The sequence below is a fragment of the Hipposideros armiger genome, unplaced genomic scaffold (genome assembly GCF_001890085.2).
Source record: "Hipposideros armiger isolate ML-2016 unplaced genomic scaffold, ASM189008v1 scaffold_958, whole genome shotgun sequence".
NCBI lineage: Eukaryota > Metazoa > Chordata > Mammalia > Chiroptera > Hipposideridae > Hipposideros > Hipposideros armiger.
The window spans coordinates 291,253-306,476 of record NW_017732308.1 but is presented as its reverse complement, the minus strand read 5'-3'; the positions used below and the strand labels follow the sequence as shown (position 1 = coordinate 306,476).

At 36.3% G+C, this 15,224-nt stretch overlaps 1 protein-coding gene across 11 annotated transcripts in view; it reads left to right on the top strand.

Annotated features, from left to right (window-relative positions):
• The window catches only part of SLC4A7 (solute carrier family 4 member 7), a 105,758-nt gene that overhangs the window by 64,709 nt on the left and 25,825 nt on the right, over positions 1 to 15,224 (top strand). For all 11 annotated transcript variants that reach the window (XM_019630853.1, XM_019630854.1, XM_019630856.1 and 8 more), the window contains 5 exons: positions 2,767 to 2,913; positions 6,684 to 6,790; positions 9,120 to 9,294; positions 12,927 to 13,060; positions 14,275 to 14,520. In XM_019630853.1, coding sequence (XP_019486398.1) covers positions 2,767 to 2,913; positions 6,684 to 6,790; positions 9,120 to 9,294; positions 12,927 to 13,060; positions 14,275 to 14,520 — 809 coding nt within the window. The remainder of the gene's footprint in view (positions 1 to 2,766; positions 2,914 to 6,683; positions 6,791 to 9,119; positions 9,295 to 12,926; positions 13,061 to 14,274; positions 14,521 to 15,224) is intronic.

Below are 15,224 nucleotides of genomic sequence, written 5' to 3'. Positions count from 1 at the left end.
TAAGTAAAAGAAAAAATTATTACAGGAGCCGGCCGAGTGGCTCATTGGTTAGGAGTTGGCTTGGGAGTGTGAGCTCTGAGCAGCAGGGCCGCCGGTTTGGATCCCACATGAGGGCCAGTGATGCTGCGCCCTCTACAGCTAAGATGGTGAACAACAGCTCCAGCTGGAGCTGGACTGCCATGAGTTGCCGGCAACGGTGTAGGCTGCAGTGGGGCTGCAGTGGGCTGCCATAAGCTACTGTGAGTGGCTGGCAGGCAGCGTGAGCTGCCGTGAGCCGCTGTGAGTGGCCATCCAATGGCCAGCGACTGACTGCCTCAGCCAGGAAGAGCGCAATGATCACAATACCAACATGGGCTAGTGAAGCGATGTCCTTCACAACTAGACCGAAGAACAAAAGGACAGCACCTTGTCTGTTCCCTTCCCCCAATTCCCCAATAAAATTAAAAAAAAAAATTATTACAGCAAAAATCACATTGCCATTAATCCCCCTCTAAATGCTCCCCCTCGCTTTGAACATACTTATCCCATTGTTCTTGCCACTTTCTGAAGCAGTTCTGGAAGCCCTCTTTCTTTCTTTTCTTTTTAGTTAAAGTTTATTGGGGTAACAATGGTTAGTAAAGTTACATAGGTTTCAAATGCACAATTCTGTGATACATCATTTATATATCACATTGATATCATATTGTGTGTTCACCATGGAAGCCCTCTTTCTTGAGTGTTTTTAGTTGCACTGTCGTGGCTGCCTAGATGTCCTGAATCATTTTGACTTTGGAGAAGAGCCGTAAGTCACACGGTGCCAGATCCAGTGAATAAGGTGGATGAGGACACACAGTAATGTTTTTATTTGACAGAAATTGCCATATATCAGAAGTGATGTGTGACATGAAGTGTTGCATGATGGAGGATGACTTATGGCACACTTTAAAACACATCTTCTCCCAACTGTAGCTCACACCAGACTGACTGCACTGAACAAGGTGAAACTTGTCACACACTGTTACTAAGTTTTGTTTGATGTTCTGCTTCCTGTATGGAAGGCCCCTGCCTTTCCGTTGGATGTCACCTGGCAGCAGCATTCACTGTGTATTTTGATCACAATGGAAAGGCTCCGTGTCACACATCATAATTTCTGTCAAATAAAAACATTGCAGTGTGTCGTCATCCACCTTATTCACCCGATCTGGTACCATGTGACTTCTAGCTCTTCCCCAAAGTCAAAATGACCATGAAAGGTAAATGTTTTGAATTGATTCAGGACATCGAGGCAGCCATGACAGCGCAACTAAAGACACTCACGAAAGAGGACTTCCAGAACTGCTTCAGAAAGTGGCAAGAACTATGGGATAAATATGTTCGAAGTGAGGGAGAGTATTTTGAGGAGGATCAATGGCAATGTGTCTTTGACTAATAATTTTATTTTTTTTAAGATTTTTATTTTTATTGGGGAATTGTGGGATGGGAACAGCGCTGGGGAATTGGAGGAAGGGGAACAGACAAGTTGCTGTCGTTTTGTTCTTCAGTCTAGTTGTGGAGGACGTTGCTTCACTGGCCCAAGTTGGCACCATCATTGCGCTCTTCCAGGGTGAGGCAGATCAGTCGCCGGCTTCTGGATGGCCGCTCATGGCGGCTGCTGGCCACTCACGCTGGCTGCTGGCTACACACGGTAGCCCATGGCAACCCACTGCCACAGGGGCCGCGGCCTATGCCGTCTCCGGTGACTCAGGGCAGCCCAGCTCCAGGTTGAGCTGCTGTTCAGCATCTTAGCTGTAGAGGGCAGTGTCACTGGCCCTCATATGTGGGATCCGAACCGGGGCCCTCTGGCGTCCCAAGCCAGTTCTTAACCATCGCGCCACTCGGCCGACCCCTAATAATTTTTTTTTTACATGTAAACGTTCACCGTATTTTTTTATCACACCTTGTACTTCTCTAAATTTACTTCCTACTGCTCTTCACCCCTCCTCCTCCATTTTGCTCCGGCCACATTAGCTTCCTTTTGGTTCCTCAGATGTGTTATGCTCATTCTTGCCTCTGGACACTTAAACTGCTGTTTTCCTTTGCCTGAGAGCTCTTCCACCATCTCCACCTCACTCCACTCGACCTACCCTCTGCGTGGGTTTGTCCCTCATTTCATTCACATTTCTCCCAATTACCTCTTCTAAGAGACCTCCCTTTAACCCGCTTTATTTTCATCAGAGCGTTTAATGATACCTGCAATTATGTATGTACGTAATTAACTTGTTTCACTGTCTTTCACCTTGGTTCTTAAGTGCAGGGACCTTGTCTTATCTACGTCCATTGCACTATACACACAGTGCTTAGAATTGTGCCTGGCAAAGAATAGTAAGCGTCCAGTAAATATATGTGATCAAATAAATTAATTGTTTCAGTAAAATTGTTTGCATATCCATGATTATTCCTTTAGGATAAATGGCATTAAACTATCACAGAAGTGAACTGACATGCTATTGTGTTTTATTTTGTAATGAATTACTAAGTATAATACTATAAAAATTTCTCTTTTTAAAAATTGTTTTGTCTTACATCACTATTTTCTTTTGTTGTTTGATTGTTACTGTTGATTTATCTAATAATACTAATAGTGAGTTATTTTTTATAGTGGCTATCCAGGGTGGGATAGAGACATGTTTGGGTAAGTGGTTAGGTAATTATCTTTATTGTAGAGTTATCTATGATAGCTAAAGCGGATTTATTATGTAGAGTTTTCTTTCAACTTTGAAACCCTTTTACTCAATTTTTTTTCTTTAGATATTTCATGATGTGGCTTATAAAGCAAAAGACAGAAATGACCTCTTATCTGGAATTGATGAATTTTTAGATCAAGTAACTGTCCTACCTCCAGGAGAGTGGGATCCTTCTATACGCATTGAGCCACCAAAAAGTGTTCCTTCTCAGGTAAGGATCTACAACTCTTTGAGTTACTTAAAATAACTTTTTTGAATACTTTATACATTTTCAAAACTGAAAACTATGTGTTACGCTCAGAGAAGCTGTACCCCAGGATGTCCCCTTTACATTTTTACCCTTGTACCTACCTCTTGTGGGTTGCCATTTGTTACTAGCTTTTTGTTTATCCTTCTAGTTTTTACTCAGTACAAAGAAATATAACCTCATAGTCTTATTTTCTTCTCTTTCTTGCCAAAAGTTAACATACTGTACACTGTTCTGCACCTTGCTTTTATCATAGAACAATAAATCTTGGAGATCCGATTATAAGAAATCATAGAAATAGTCCTTATTCTTTTTCGCGTAGCTTTGTTATATTCCATTTATGGGGATATCATAGTTTATCCTATTCCTGGGCTCAGGTTGTTTTCAGTCTTTTGCTATTACAAACCCTATCATAGCAGTCATATGCTATATTAGTCTTGTGCAGATAGAGTGCCAGAAATAGGAATGCTGGCTCACGTGGGAATTTATAATTTTCCTAGATATTACCAGAATCTCTTTTTATCATATTGAATTATTTTGGACTCCCACAGTGATGTATGTTCTTATGTCCCTACAGTCTCACTAACACAATATGTTGTCATGCTGTTGAGTATTTGTCAGTCTGGTAGATATCTTTATCTTACTGTACGGTGTATTTTAATATGGTTTTAATTTGCATTTTTGTGATTAGTGGGGTTGAATATTCTTGAATATTTTTTGTTCATTGCCCTCCACCAGTTTTGGTTTTTTGTTTTTTTTTTACATTTAAAGTGATCATTGATCCTTTGGAATTCATCATGCATATTATGGTATATTATGTGGAGTATGCATCCAACTTTATGTTTTTTCTAAATTGCTGACTGGTTGTCTCAATTTATTAAAAAAATTAAGCCTTACTCCCTTTGAATGGTGATGTTGCCTTTCTCATTTACTAAATTTCCATATGCATGCAGGTCTTTTGTGGAATTTCTTTTCCATTGGTGTGTGTATTCATGTACCAATTCCACACTTTCTGGCATATCTTAATATCTGGTAGGTCTAGATTCATTCTTGACCCCTCTCTTACTGATTTTCTGAATTTCCTTGGCCATCTTTACATGTTTATTTTTTTATGTAAGCTTTAAAATCAGCTTTCTATTTACAGAAATAAAACCTGATTTAAAACAAAATTGTGATGGCAGTTAAATTTCTAAAATGAACTGAGGGAAAATTGACATCTTTATAATATTGAATCTATTCAAGAAGAGGGTATATCTTTCCCCAGTTTTCCTATTTCAAGTCAGTTTTTGCGTCCTTAAGGAACATTATAAAGTTCTCCCTCCTTATCTACACTTTACATGTTTCTTGGTGAGTGTATTCATAAGTATTTTATGTTTATCGTTGCTATTGTAAATGAAGTCTTTGTTTCATTATATCCTCTGTTACTTTTATATATATGGAGGCCTTTTGTTACTGTATGTTTCTTTTTATCCTACTATCTTTCTTTATTCTTGTATTGTATATAGTAGATTTTCAGTCATACCTGCAGTAAGAGATAATTTTATCCTTCCTTATTAAATTTGTATACCTCTATATTTCCTGTTGTCTAATTGTATTGACTAAAATCTCTAATAGTGTTAAGTTGTAGTTGACTTTAAATGGACATTTCTTATTAATTTCTAACTCTGGTCAATGTCCCTGGTGTTTTTCTCACTGGGACCAAAATACACATTTTATCATGTTAGGAAAGTACCCTAATTTCTATTTCTATGAAAATTTTAATGTAAGTAGGTGTTGAGTTTTGTCAAAGGGCTTTTTGTGATCATATCAATTTTATTTATCAATTATTATGGTAAAACATATTAATAGATTCTTTAATATGAAAACACTCTTACATTGTTGGAATAAACCCAACTTGGGCTTTAAAGTGCTGGTAGTCTATGTCTAGTAGTTTATTTAAGTTGTTTGCATCTCTGTAAGTTGATTGGCCTTTAGATTTCTGTGCAGTCTTAATGTTTTGATATCATCATTATATTTGTTTCATAAAAAGAAATATTAAGTTTTCCTTTTCCTGTGATCTTAAAACTTTAAATGGCTTGGAATAATTTGGTTCTAAAAGTTGGAAGAATTCTTTTGTAAAGAATTCTGAGCTTGAATCTTTTGTTGTATGGTAGGCTTCTACAACTTGCTTATTTTTTCTGTGGAAATTGGTTTATGTAAGCTTTTTATGTTTTCTGGGGTCAGTGATGGTAAGTTATATTTTCCTTGAAAATTGCTATTTCCTTCTTTTTTGGTGTCAGTTTTGGGAAATTATGTTTTCCAATATATTACCCATTTCACCAAGGTTTCAAATTATATTTGCATAGGGTTATATAGTATAGTTTCTTTTTATGTTTCATATATATATATATGTACAGTTTCCTTCAGTTTGTGGTTTGTGAAGTTGCTGCTGGCATAGCTTTTGCTTTGTATTAGGCCAGTGGCTTATCATATTTTTCAAATATAACAGCTTTTAAAATTTATTTAGCTCTCCTTTTTAAAAAATGTATTTTGTTTTCTAACTCAGCTTCTGAATTTAGCTGTTTTATTTCATTACTTTCACTTTCCTTCAGGAAAGATTTTTGTTTTGTTGGTTTGTTTTCACATTTCCTGTGTTAGATGCTTAATTCATTTATTTATATTCTCTCATTTTTTTTTTAGCAAAAGTGCTTGATTTTCTTGAATGATGCTTTTGTTGCATCCCATAGATTGTGATATGTAGTATTTTCCATTATGTTTGTTTTCTAGGAATTCTGTAATTTTTATTGTTTCTTTCACCAATGAGCCAAGATGCAATTTAACTTGATATTTTTAAATGGCAATCTTATGATTATAGATAAGTCTTTCTACTGTATAAATATTGAACATATAAACCAGGTAGCGTATGCTTATAGTTCATCCAGAGCCTTTGACCCAGGGGACCTTCTGGGATGAACAGCCCCCTGCCCCACACCCTGCACGTCATCTTTTTCTCCCTGCTCCCCTCTCCCTCCTCCGCCCCCTCCCTTTCCTGTTTCCCTTCCTCCTCTCCCTCCCTGCCTTCTCTTTCTTCTCTTCTCTTTCCTTCTCTCTTCTCTCTCTTATTCTTTTAGGCCCAGCAACCTCTGACTTCTGGGAGTAACAAGTTAAAAGCTCACTTCTTTCTCTTCAACTGAGGGGGACAAGATCCTTTATCATGAGAACAGTACTCTTGAATTTATAATAAAATTTAATGGGAAATTGATTTTTATTGAAATGTGTTTAACAAACAGCTCTTGAGCTACTTATATCTTAAGGGAAATTTTTAGTAAACAAAAAAATCCCATTTACTTTTTCGTATTGTGAAGTATGTTTTCAGTAGTTAACATGAGCAATATTTTAAAAATTCTGGTTGGTGAGATGCTTTATTGAATATTTACGTTCCTGTTCCTGAATAATAATTTGAAATGGGGTGTATGCATGTGTTTTATAGTATATTTGGTATTAGAATATAAAATGGAAAAAGCCAGTCATGAATTTAAAATATTCATAGAGATGAATATTAGATTCTGTTCTAAAGTACAATTTATTTAAAGTTGAAATGTACTTTAGGAAGCATTTTTTTCTAGGAGCAATAATTAGGTAATAACTAGGTATATAACCAGCGTGAGAGCTTATGCTCCCCCTAATTGAAGATGCCACCTCAGCTTTCTTAAAACAGAATTCTGAAAGGTTTTAATTCTTTTCATGAAATACAGGAAAAGAGAAAGATTCCTGTGTTTCCCAATGGGTCCGCCCCCAGCTCGGGTGAGATTCTTAAAGACGCTGCTCATCACGCCGGGCCTGAGCTACAGAGGACTGGAAGGTGGGTACACGTACTGATACGGTGTGGGTGTCTGTCTGAGACTAGGGGTTGACCTGATTGATGAAAAAGGCATAAACATTCTTTTCCTTTGCAAATATTTGGAACCTAGTCTTACACAGCATTTTTTTTCATATTAAAAAAAAAATGTACCTTGTGGTATATAGGCAGATGATGTTAAGGGAAATTAATATGCATCTTAAAGTAATTTTACTAGTATACACTTGGGTTCTGTATGTCAAGCTTTAATTTAAAATGAAACCAGTAGGCACCACATGTTAAGAATACCGCACAGTTTTATATAGTAGGTCAATTTACATTAATTTACAAGAAGGTTCTTGAAGGGAAGTATGGAGTCCTATTACAATTCTCCATGTGAAGTTGGAGAATTATGAGACTAGAGAGGAACTATAACCAGTGTTTTTTGTGTGTGCATAGACTTAAAACTCTGAAAAGAGCATTGTATCATGAAATAATGTAAAATTACATAAATATAATTAAACCGTGGTAACGACCTCTGGAAACCAAGTTAGAAAAATTTTTCAAGTTGTTCATTTTTGAAATGAAGAATGGAAATATTGCCAGGTGCAAACATTGTCTTAAAATATTTTTGTAGAACTAGAGAAATGTTACAGTATTTTTATATTGTAGAAAAGCATCTGGATAGTGATACTGCTTTGTCCACTGGTTGCCGCTGTGGAAGTGAAAATCTTGAATCTTAAATATTTGTTTAAAAAACCAGGATATCTTATACAGACACTCTATTAGAGATATTAATGATAGGCCTAAAGAATACTGTATAGAAGTAGAATAACAATTGGCATACTGAATGTAAACTTTAGAGAAGCTTAAACTCACAATTAATTCGTTGATCAACATATTAGTCTCTGTGAATATAGGAGAGAATGAGACTGGCCCTGCATGCAAGCTGCTGGTCAGATATTAGCTATTGTTATTATTTTTTTCTCAAACTTCAAACTGAAATAGCATTAGCCACTGAGAAGCGCCAAGGCCGCTATTGATCTCACGGTCCCCTGAGAGCCTCAGAGATAAGCTGTTAAAGAATCAATTACTGATTTGATGAGGTTGTTTCATTTTCTAGAGTATCATTGGCACCCCTTTTATTGCAAGTTGATTCCCCTTGCTGTCATATTATTTATAGGATAACTTTACTTGTCAATGTGTGTTTAAGATCCATTTCAATGTTAATCTAAAAAAAATTAGAATGGTAAAGCTTAAAACCAAAGCATTTATTTAGAAGCATAAGATTAATTTTTTGGTGTGTTTTCTATAGTAGGGATTTAAATTATATTTTTGAGTCACAAAACCTTTTTGAATTATTGATTTGTTACCAGTTATTTATTGAGTACCAGCTGTGCCCCAGGTAGTGTTCTAGACACTGGAGGTAATGGCAGTGAACAAGAAAAAATCTGCCCCTCACAGAGCTTAATTTTAGTGGAATGCTTTCAAGTGAGATATACTGAAAAGTCTGATTTTAAAAAACAAAACAAAACAAAACACTGAAATGATACAGCCTTGATGTACAAATATGGCTTTTAAATTTACCAATTAAAACCTCTTTTATTAATACGCACACTAGTTTGACTATATGTACAGTAAATTAAATACACTAAGTAGTTTTTAGGCTTTTTTCCTGAACCAGAAATATTTATGTGATTGAAGTACTAATTTTAAAAATAATTAAAGTTATTTAATTCACTACTTAGTGCATCTAACCACAGCATCCTCTATTCATATTAAAGGGTGTTTGGGGACTCATGATTTATATTATAATTGCCTTCCTGGTATTTCTGACACTTGCCTTTAAGATTTATCATGTAGATAATAATGAATAGAATTGCTTATGTACATTTTTATGAATGGGTTGTTAGGTATTATTTATTTTTAATGTACATTTCCTTGCACTGTGGTAATGATCTTTGGAAACTTAGTTGGAAAAATTGTTAAAGTTGTTCATTTTTGAAATAAAGAATAGAAATATTGCCAGGTGCAAACATTGTCTTAAATTACATTGTGTCTGAAACTACGTTTACTCATATAAAATCATTTGCCTGCAGTCTTTTCAGTATGTAGTCCATAAAATACAGATGTTTATGCCTCTTTTAACTGAATGAGATCTATCTTTCCTCTACCAGTGGATTAGATTAAATGAGTGTCTCTTCTATAATTTATACCGTGATTTAAATAGGATATTAATTTTTGTTGACAAAACACTATAGACACCAGCAGTTTTATGTAGCCCATAGTTTTAGTTTGAAATAGCTAGAATCCTCTAGTGTACAGTTTGACGAGTTTCATCTCACCTATTTAGGCTTTTTGGTGGTTTGATACTTGACATCAAAAGGAAAGCACCTTTTTTCTTGAGTGACTTCAAGGATGCATTAAGCCTGCAGTGCCTGGCCTCGATTCTTTTCCTATACTGTGCCTGTATGTCTCCTGTAATCACTTTTGGAGGGCTGCTTGGAGAAGCTACAGAAGGCAGAATAGTGAGTACAAAGATTGGTAGCGGCCAGGCTCTTAGCTCTTCAGAGGCAAGTGTCTGTGTGCATTTGTCTCACCATTCATACTTTTATTTGAAGAGTCTACCCACAGCATGATTAACCTGTCCCAAAGCAGACTTCCCCCAGAGGTAATTGCTATGGAAAACATGGGGAAGCCATATGAACAGGAGAAGATGCACAGTTGAGGTAAAAAAAAAAAAAAAAAAAAAGAAAAGAAAAAGAAAATGAAGAAACGAAAGAAAAAAAAGAAAAACAGAAGTTTATCTTGGCTTGCTGGATGAATGGTTTTATACATTTGAGTAAAAGGCTTGTATTGTCTATGTGGGGGAGACGGGTCGGGTTCGGGGGAGACCAAATGAACTGATTCTGGGTGGGTCATGGGTGGGGGAATTTATCACTGGGGCTACTTCATACCCTGTAAGGCATCATAGCATTAGTCAGAGCCATGTGATTAATATGAACCCACCAGCCCTGGCAGGGAGGCCTGGACTAAACTATTTGGAAGAAGAGAACATAATTGTGGACAATGATGGATTTTTGAAGTGGTGCTTACTTTAATTTTGTTGTTACTAAATGAAAGTGCAAGTAGTCAAAGCTTTCATTGGCAAATATAACTGAAAACTGCATCCATAATTTGATATGACTAAAGTGAAAGTTATGTTTTGTTTTTTTTCTTGGTAATATTGTATTAGGTGCTGGGGGAGGCATAACTAAACAGTGCTTTGTAAAATCTTGAAGACTTTTATTTGTTGTTTGTATATATATTTTAATGGCATTTAAATGAGATGTTATGTAATTCTTAAGTGTATTTTATTGAATTATATTTACTCTTGGGAGAAATTCATTTTTCAATGGATAAAAGGTGACACAATAGCCAAAACTAAGTAGTGATAATTATTTAATTAAAGTATTTCATGAGCTTTAACGTGAGATAAACCTGACACTTGAAATTTCCTTTCAACTCAACCCATTTCCGATTGTGTAGATTCTTTTCTCTTATTCTGTGATCACTGTAGCAACGGGATATATTTTTTGTAAGTTGCTTCATGTGCTGTCCTAAGTTGTACATGTAACTCTGCCGGTCCCTGTGGAAGCGTGTCGTAGCTGTCACCATCGTGGAAACGCTGCTTTGCTTTTGGCCTCTCACTCACTGCCTGCCCATCTCATCCTGCTGTTGAATACCATGTGCATGCGATAGTGCTTCAGGCCCTAGAGGCGTGTAGACAGGTGTAACACAAGCATGGGTCTTCTGTCCTCAAGGATCCTAACCTAAGAAACAAAAGATAAGATAGCATATGCATAGTTACGATGTTCTGGGGTGCTGTGCCCCAAGAGTGAGCTAAAGGGAAGCGCTGAAGCGATAGAAAGAGACACCTCTGGAGTATTATGGAGGAAAGTGATACGGAAGTGCTGTGTTTGTTTTCAGATGCTTTCTTGGAACTTCAAGTATAAAAGGAGGCATTAGGAGGTGGAATCCCAGAGTTTGTAGGGGTGAGGAAGAAACGAGTAGATTGGGAATGGTTCCCATACAAGTGGGGGTTGGACCAGAATAGATGAGGCTAACAAAGGAGATAATTTAAACAAAGAGGAGAGGAAAAATATGGGAAGTGACATTTATGAAATGGAGGAGGGATGAGGATGAAGAGGAAAATGGCCCAGCAAATTAGACACAGGCACAAGAATCGGGATGATGTAATTAATATTGCAAAAACCAAAATAGAGGTTTTTGAGGAGGAAAGACTGGCAGGGAGTACCCAGTGCCATGCAGTGGATGGAGAGGCATATGGGGAAGAAAGTGGAGGGCTCGCGATGGGTGAAATGGAAACTCCTGAACGTGGGTGGGAAAGACAGGTAGTACGGCTGTGATTTCTTTAGGGAAAGACATGGTTCAGTTTTGGAACGAACATAGAAACAGTTTAAAAATTAGAAAAAAAAGTAGGTCTGGGTAAAGGACCTAGTAAACGTGGCAATAAAAGTTTGGGGGTTGGTGAAAGAAAGGTCTTTATGTGGCTGATTCTGCTTTTTCAATATAACGTGGGAGAGGGAAACTTAATTTTGTGCCCATCTGCCCCCTCTTAGCATTTATTTGTCATCTCTGCTTTTCTTCACAATTTTTTGCTTTCTCTCTCTAGATATTATTTAGACATTTGTTTCCTTTGGCTTGATCTCTGCCTAAATTTATTACTAAATATTCATATTCTGTCTGAATTTAGGGTTTTATAATGGCTTAACTGTGTCTTCTAGGACAAACTGTCTACGGGCAACAAGACAAATTTATCACATACAATTAACAAATATATTGTTGGTATGAACACATCTTCATTTTGCCAAATGTCAAGTTTGTATGCGGGTTTGATCCTGTTTCTATAGGATCTATTTCTAATAGTTGAATTCAAATTTTACTGCACTCTTGTTTTGTGATTTTGATTTTGGAAGATGCTGTCATTGCTGCTGATGAGATTTGCTACCATTTTGTTGATGATTCCAGGCTTGCTAGGTGTTTTCACAAATGCTCCTTCATTAAGTTCTCCTGGCTCCCATCACCCCCATTTAAAAGTGAGAAAGGTTGGGCTCCAAAAGTTTTAGGCATGTCCCTGGCTTAACACCTGGTAGGAACCAGCCTTCCACGTCAATCTGATTCTCAAGCCCTGTTCTTCGCCTGCTGCTCTGCTGCCTCTGCTTTCCTGGGGGGTTCTCACAAGCTTCTCCCTGCCTTTACCGATGATGGGCTTTTCCTTTCTTACCTTCTGTTTGTGAACGGTAAACCATTCTTTCCTTTTCTTTCTGATCACTGCCCTCTGTCTAGTGGCATAGCCTACATCTTACTATCTAATAACCTAGAGTCAGAATAGAATGGTGGTGGTGGTATAAAATTGGCCTATTAGCTTTGATTTAAATTTTCTGAGTCTTTTCATTTTCTCATTTTATCTTTTGTTACCAAACTTGAATCATAATCAGATATTTCCTCCTTTATGGTTGCTGTGAGTTTCTTAAAGAGATGTTCCTTCTGTTTTATTTATGTTCAGCATTTCATTTTTGAAATCTATTGGCCAAACCTACCATATTAATTTCTTTAAAATGTGTGGAAAATTGCTCTTTAGAAACCAATTTGAGAACAATAGAATCACTGGCTAATTTCTTACTTACCTGTTCGAAGGAATCCTTTTCTAACACACAACATTGAGTATTTAATGTTTTCTGTTTTTTTAAATGAACTACTTCAGATGTACGAAAATATTCAACATAATATATACATCTTTGTGCTCACCACAGGCTTAAGAAATAAAACATCTATAGATAGAATTGAAGCCTCTATGCCTGTCTTCCATTTACTCCTTCCTCTTTGCCTTTCACTGTATTGAGGTTTGAATTATGGTTGATTATAAAAGTTCACATTTAATATGCAAAAGCACAGCAATTTTCCTTAATGTATTTAAAATGTATTTGTAATTGTCCATGTTTAAAATGTAAATGTGAGACTGAAAGTTGTGGTTGCTTTGTATTTTAACTACTTGATTAGTGTTTTTATTTTCCAGATGTCTATTACATGTATTATAATAGGTTAGAGATATGTTTATGATGTGTTGCTTTTATTCATTTCTTTTTCCCTTAAACAGAGTGCAATAGAATCTCTTTTCGGAGCATCACTAACTGGGATTGCCTATTCGTTGTTTGCTGGGCAACCTTTAACAATATTGGGGAGTACAGGCCCAGTTTTAGTGTTTGAAAAAATTTTATTTAAATTCTGCAGGTACGTAGTAATGGTCATATACTTGTCATATGTGTTTACATGTGTGTGTAATTATATATTATATTGTTTATTAACTTTAGGTAAGAGTACATTATATATAATAGCTGAAAAAGATCTGATCTATATCATCTATTTATCTATCTATTTAATATTTTTGTGTTACTCTGGCCCCTATCATTAGCTCTACCCCAATCACTTAGAGTATAAAATCAATGGATTTTAGTTCTGATAAGCAAATGCCTTGAGGGGCAGTACAAACCCTTTGTGCTAGCAAATTTCTACTCGGTAAGAAGGTGTCCCTCTGAATTGTTTGTTAGATGGCATTCTGGTCTTGTTTTACAAAAGAAGTTTAGAAAGAGGAGGATCTTAAAGGCTCAAGCCTGCTTTGCTAATCGGGCTTGTTTAACAGGGAATTTCCGCAGTCGGAGTGAGTTTCCCGCTTCCTTCTGCAGGGTTGTTCACCAGGGTTGTTCACCGTGCGGCCATCAGTGCAGGCTTCTGCGGCCAGCAGACTTGGAATTTGATATGGCCAGCACTGTGCCTTTTGTGAGATAAATGCAACTGAATATTTTAGCGTGAAACAACCTGGTGCTGTTAAATATTTGATGCCCCTAACTCCCCTACTCTGATTCTCTGCTGAACAAGCTGATGCGGATTCTGATCTGGCATGCTGCGGAGACTAGTAGAGAATGCAGTGACCTGAGGTGTTTTTGACTCTGTGGTAGTAATTTCTGATTTGAAAGAGAATTTAAAAATGAAGTCACTTTCTGTGGTGATGCTGGTGGTAGAGGAGATGGCGGTGAGTATGGCAGTGACATTGGGGCAGTGGTGTCATTAACGACACTAGAGCAGCTGGGTCATTTGAGAGAGTCATACTCAGTTGTCCTATAGACTGCTTATCTGTCATTTGCTCCTCAGAACTGATTTCTGAAGTGAGGTCTTTGGTTTTGAAATATTTATTGCCTAGTAGATTTTCACTGTAGATCTTTTATATAAGTAAAATATAATCATTAAGTCTGCTATTAAGCTAGTCTTCAGTTGAAGCAGAAAAACACAACTTTCATGAGTCATTTTTCGCCAGTTATTCTGTAATTTAGTCTCCTTTGGAATATTATGTTGTTATACTGTTCTTATTGCTTGTTATGAAAATTTTAAGTACAAATACTATTCCTTATGTATATGTTGATCATGTTCACATTTTTCTTTCTAAACAGAGATTATCAGCTTTCCTATATGTCTTTAAGAACCAGTATTGGGCTGTGGACTTCTTTCTTGTGCATTGTTTTGGTTGCAACAGATGCCAGCAGCCTTGTGTGTTACATCACTCGATTTACAGAGGAGGCATTCGCGGCTCTCATTTGCATCATATTCATCTATGAGGCTTTGGAGAAGCTCTTTCACTTGGGAGAAATATATGCATTTAATATGCACAACAATTTAGATAAACTGACCAGCTACTCGTAAGTGTTTCTGTTTTCCCCTAATATTAAAATTTATTTTTGCACAGATGTCTGAGCCTAGGAAAACGGATTTTCTTGTAAAGTGATACTCATTGTATATTTAGGCATAAGTACCCGACTGACTATTTGGAGGTTGATTCTGTTACAGATGAGATTTTACCAAAGCACTCACTCAATAGACATAAATACAGTCAAAAGAATTCAATCATTTTTATTCACTGAAATAACTTATTTAAATGTGTGTATTTTGGTATTCTGTTTGGATTGGGTTGGCCAGTTTAAATTCAATTATTTGGCAGCTAAGCACCATATATTTGAACCAGACAATTTTATTGGGTTTTGTATTCTTTAACCAAATCCTGGATGCAGGATATAAAATTTTTTACACTTATATATTCCTCATGTTTTGCATTTTCTTGAACATTTTTGAAGCCTGATAATTTTCATTGGAACTTATTTTAAAGTATAACTTCAGTACGTTCTCATATGCTATTTAGTGGAGTATTTTCTTTGTGATAAGCATGAAATGAAAATATTTTAAGACTCTGGAAAAAAATAGGATTTGAAATATAATTATAAGAGTCACAAAAGTTTAGAAAATATATTCAATAAAAAGTCAAATAGGTTATGAAAATTAGAAATATCTAGGTAGATGCCTGGAATTGTTTTCTTTAGCCGTCGTGCATGGTGTAAACAATGTGGTT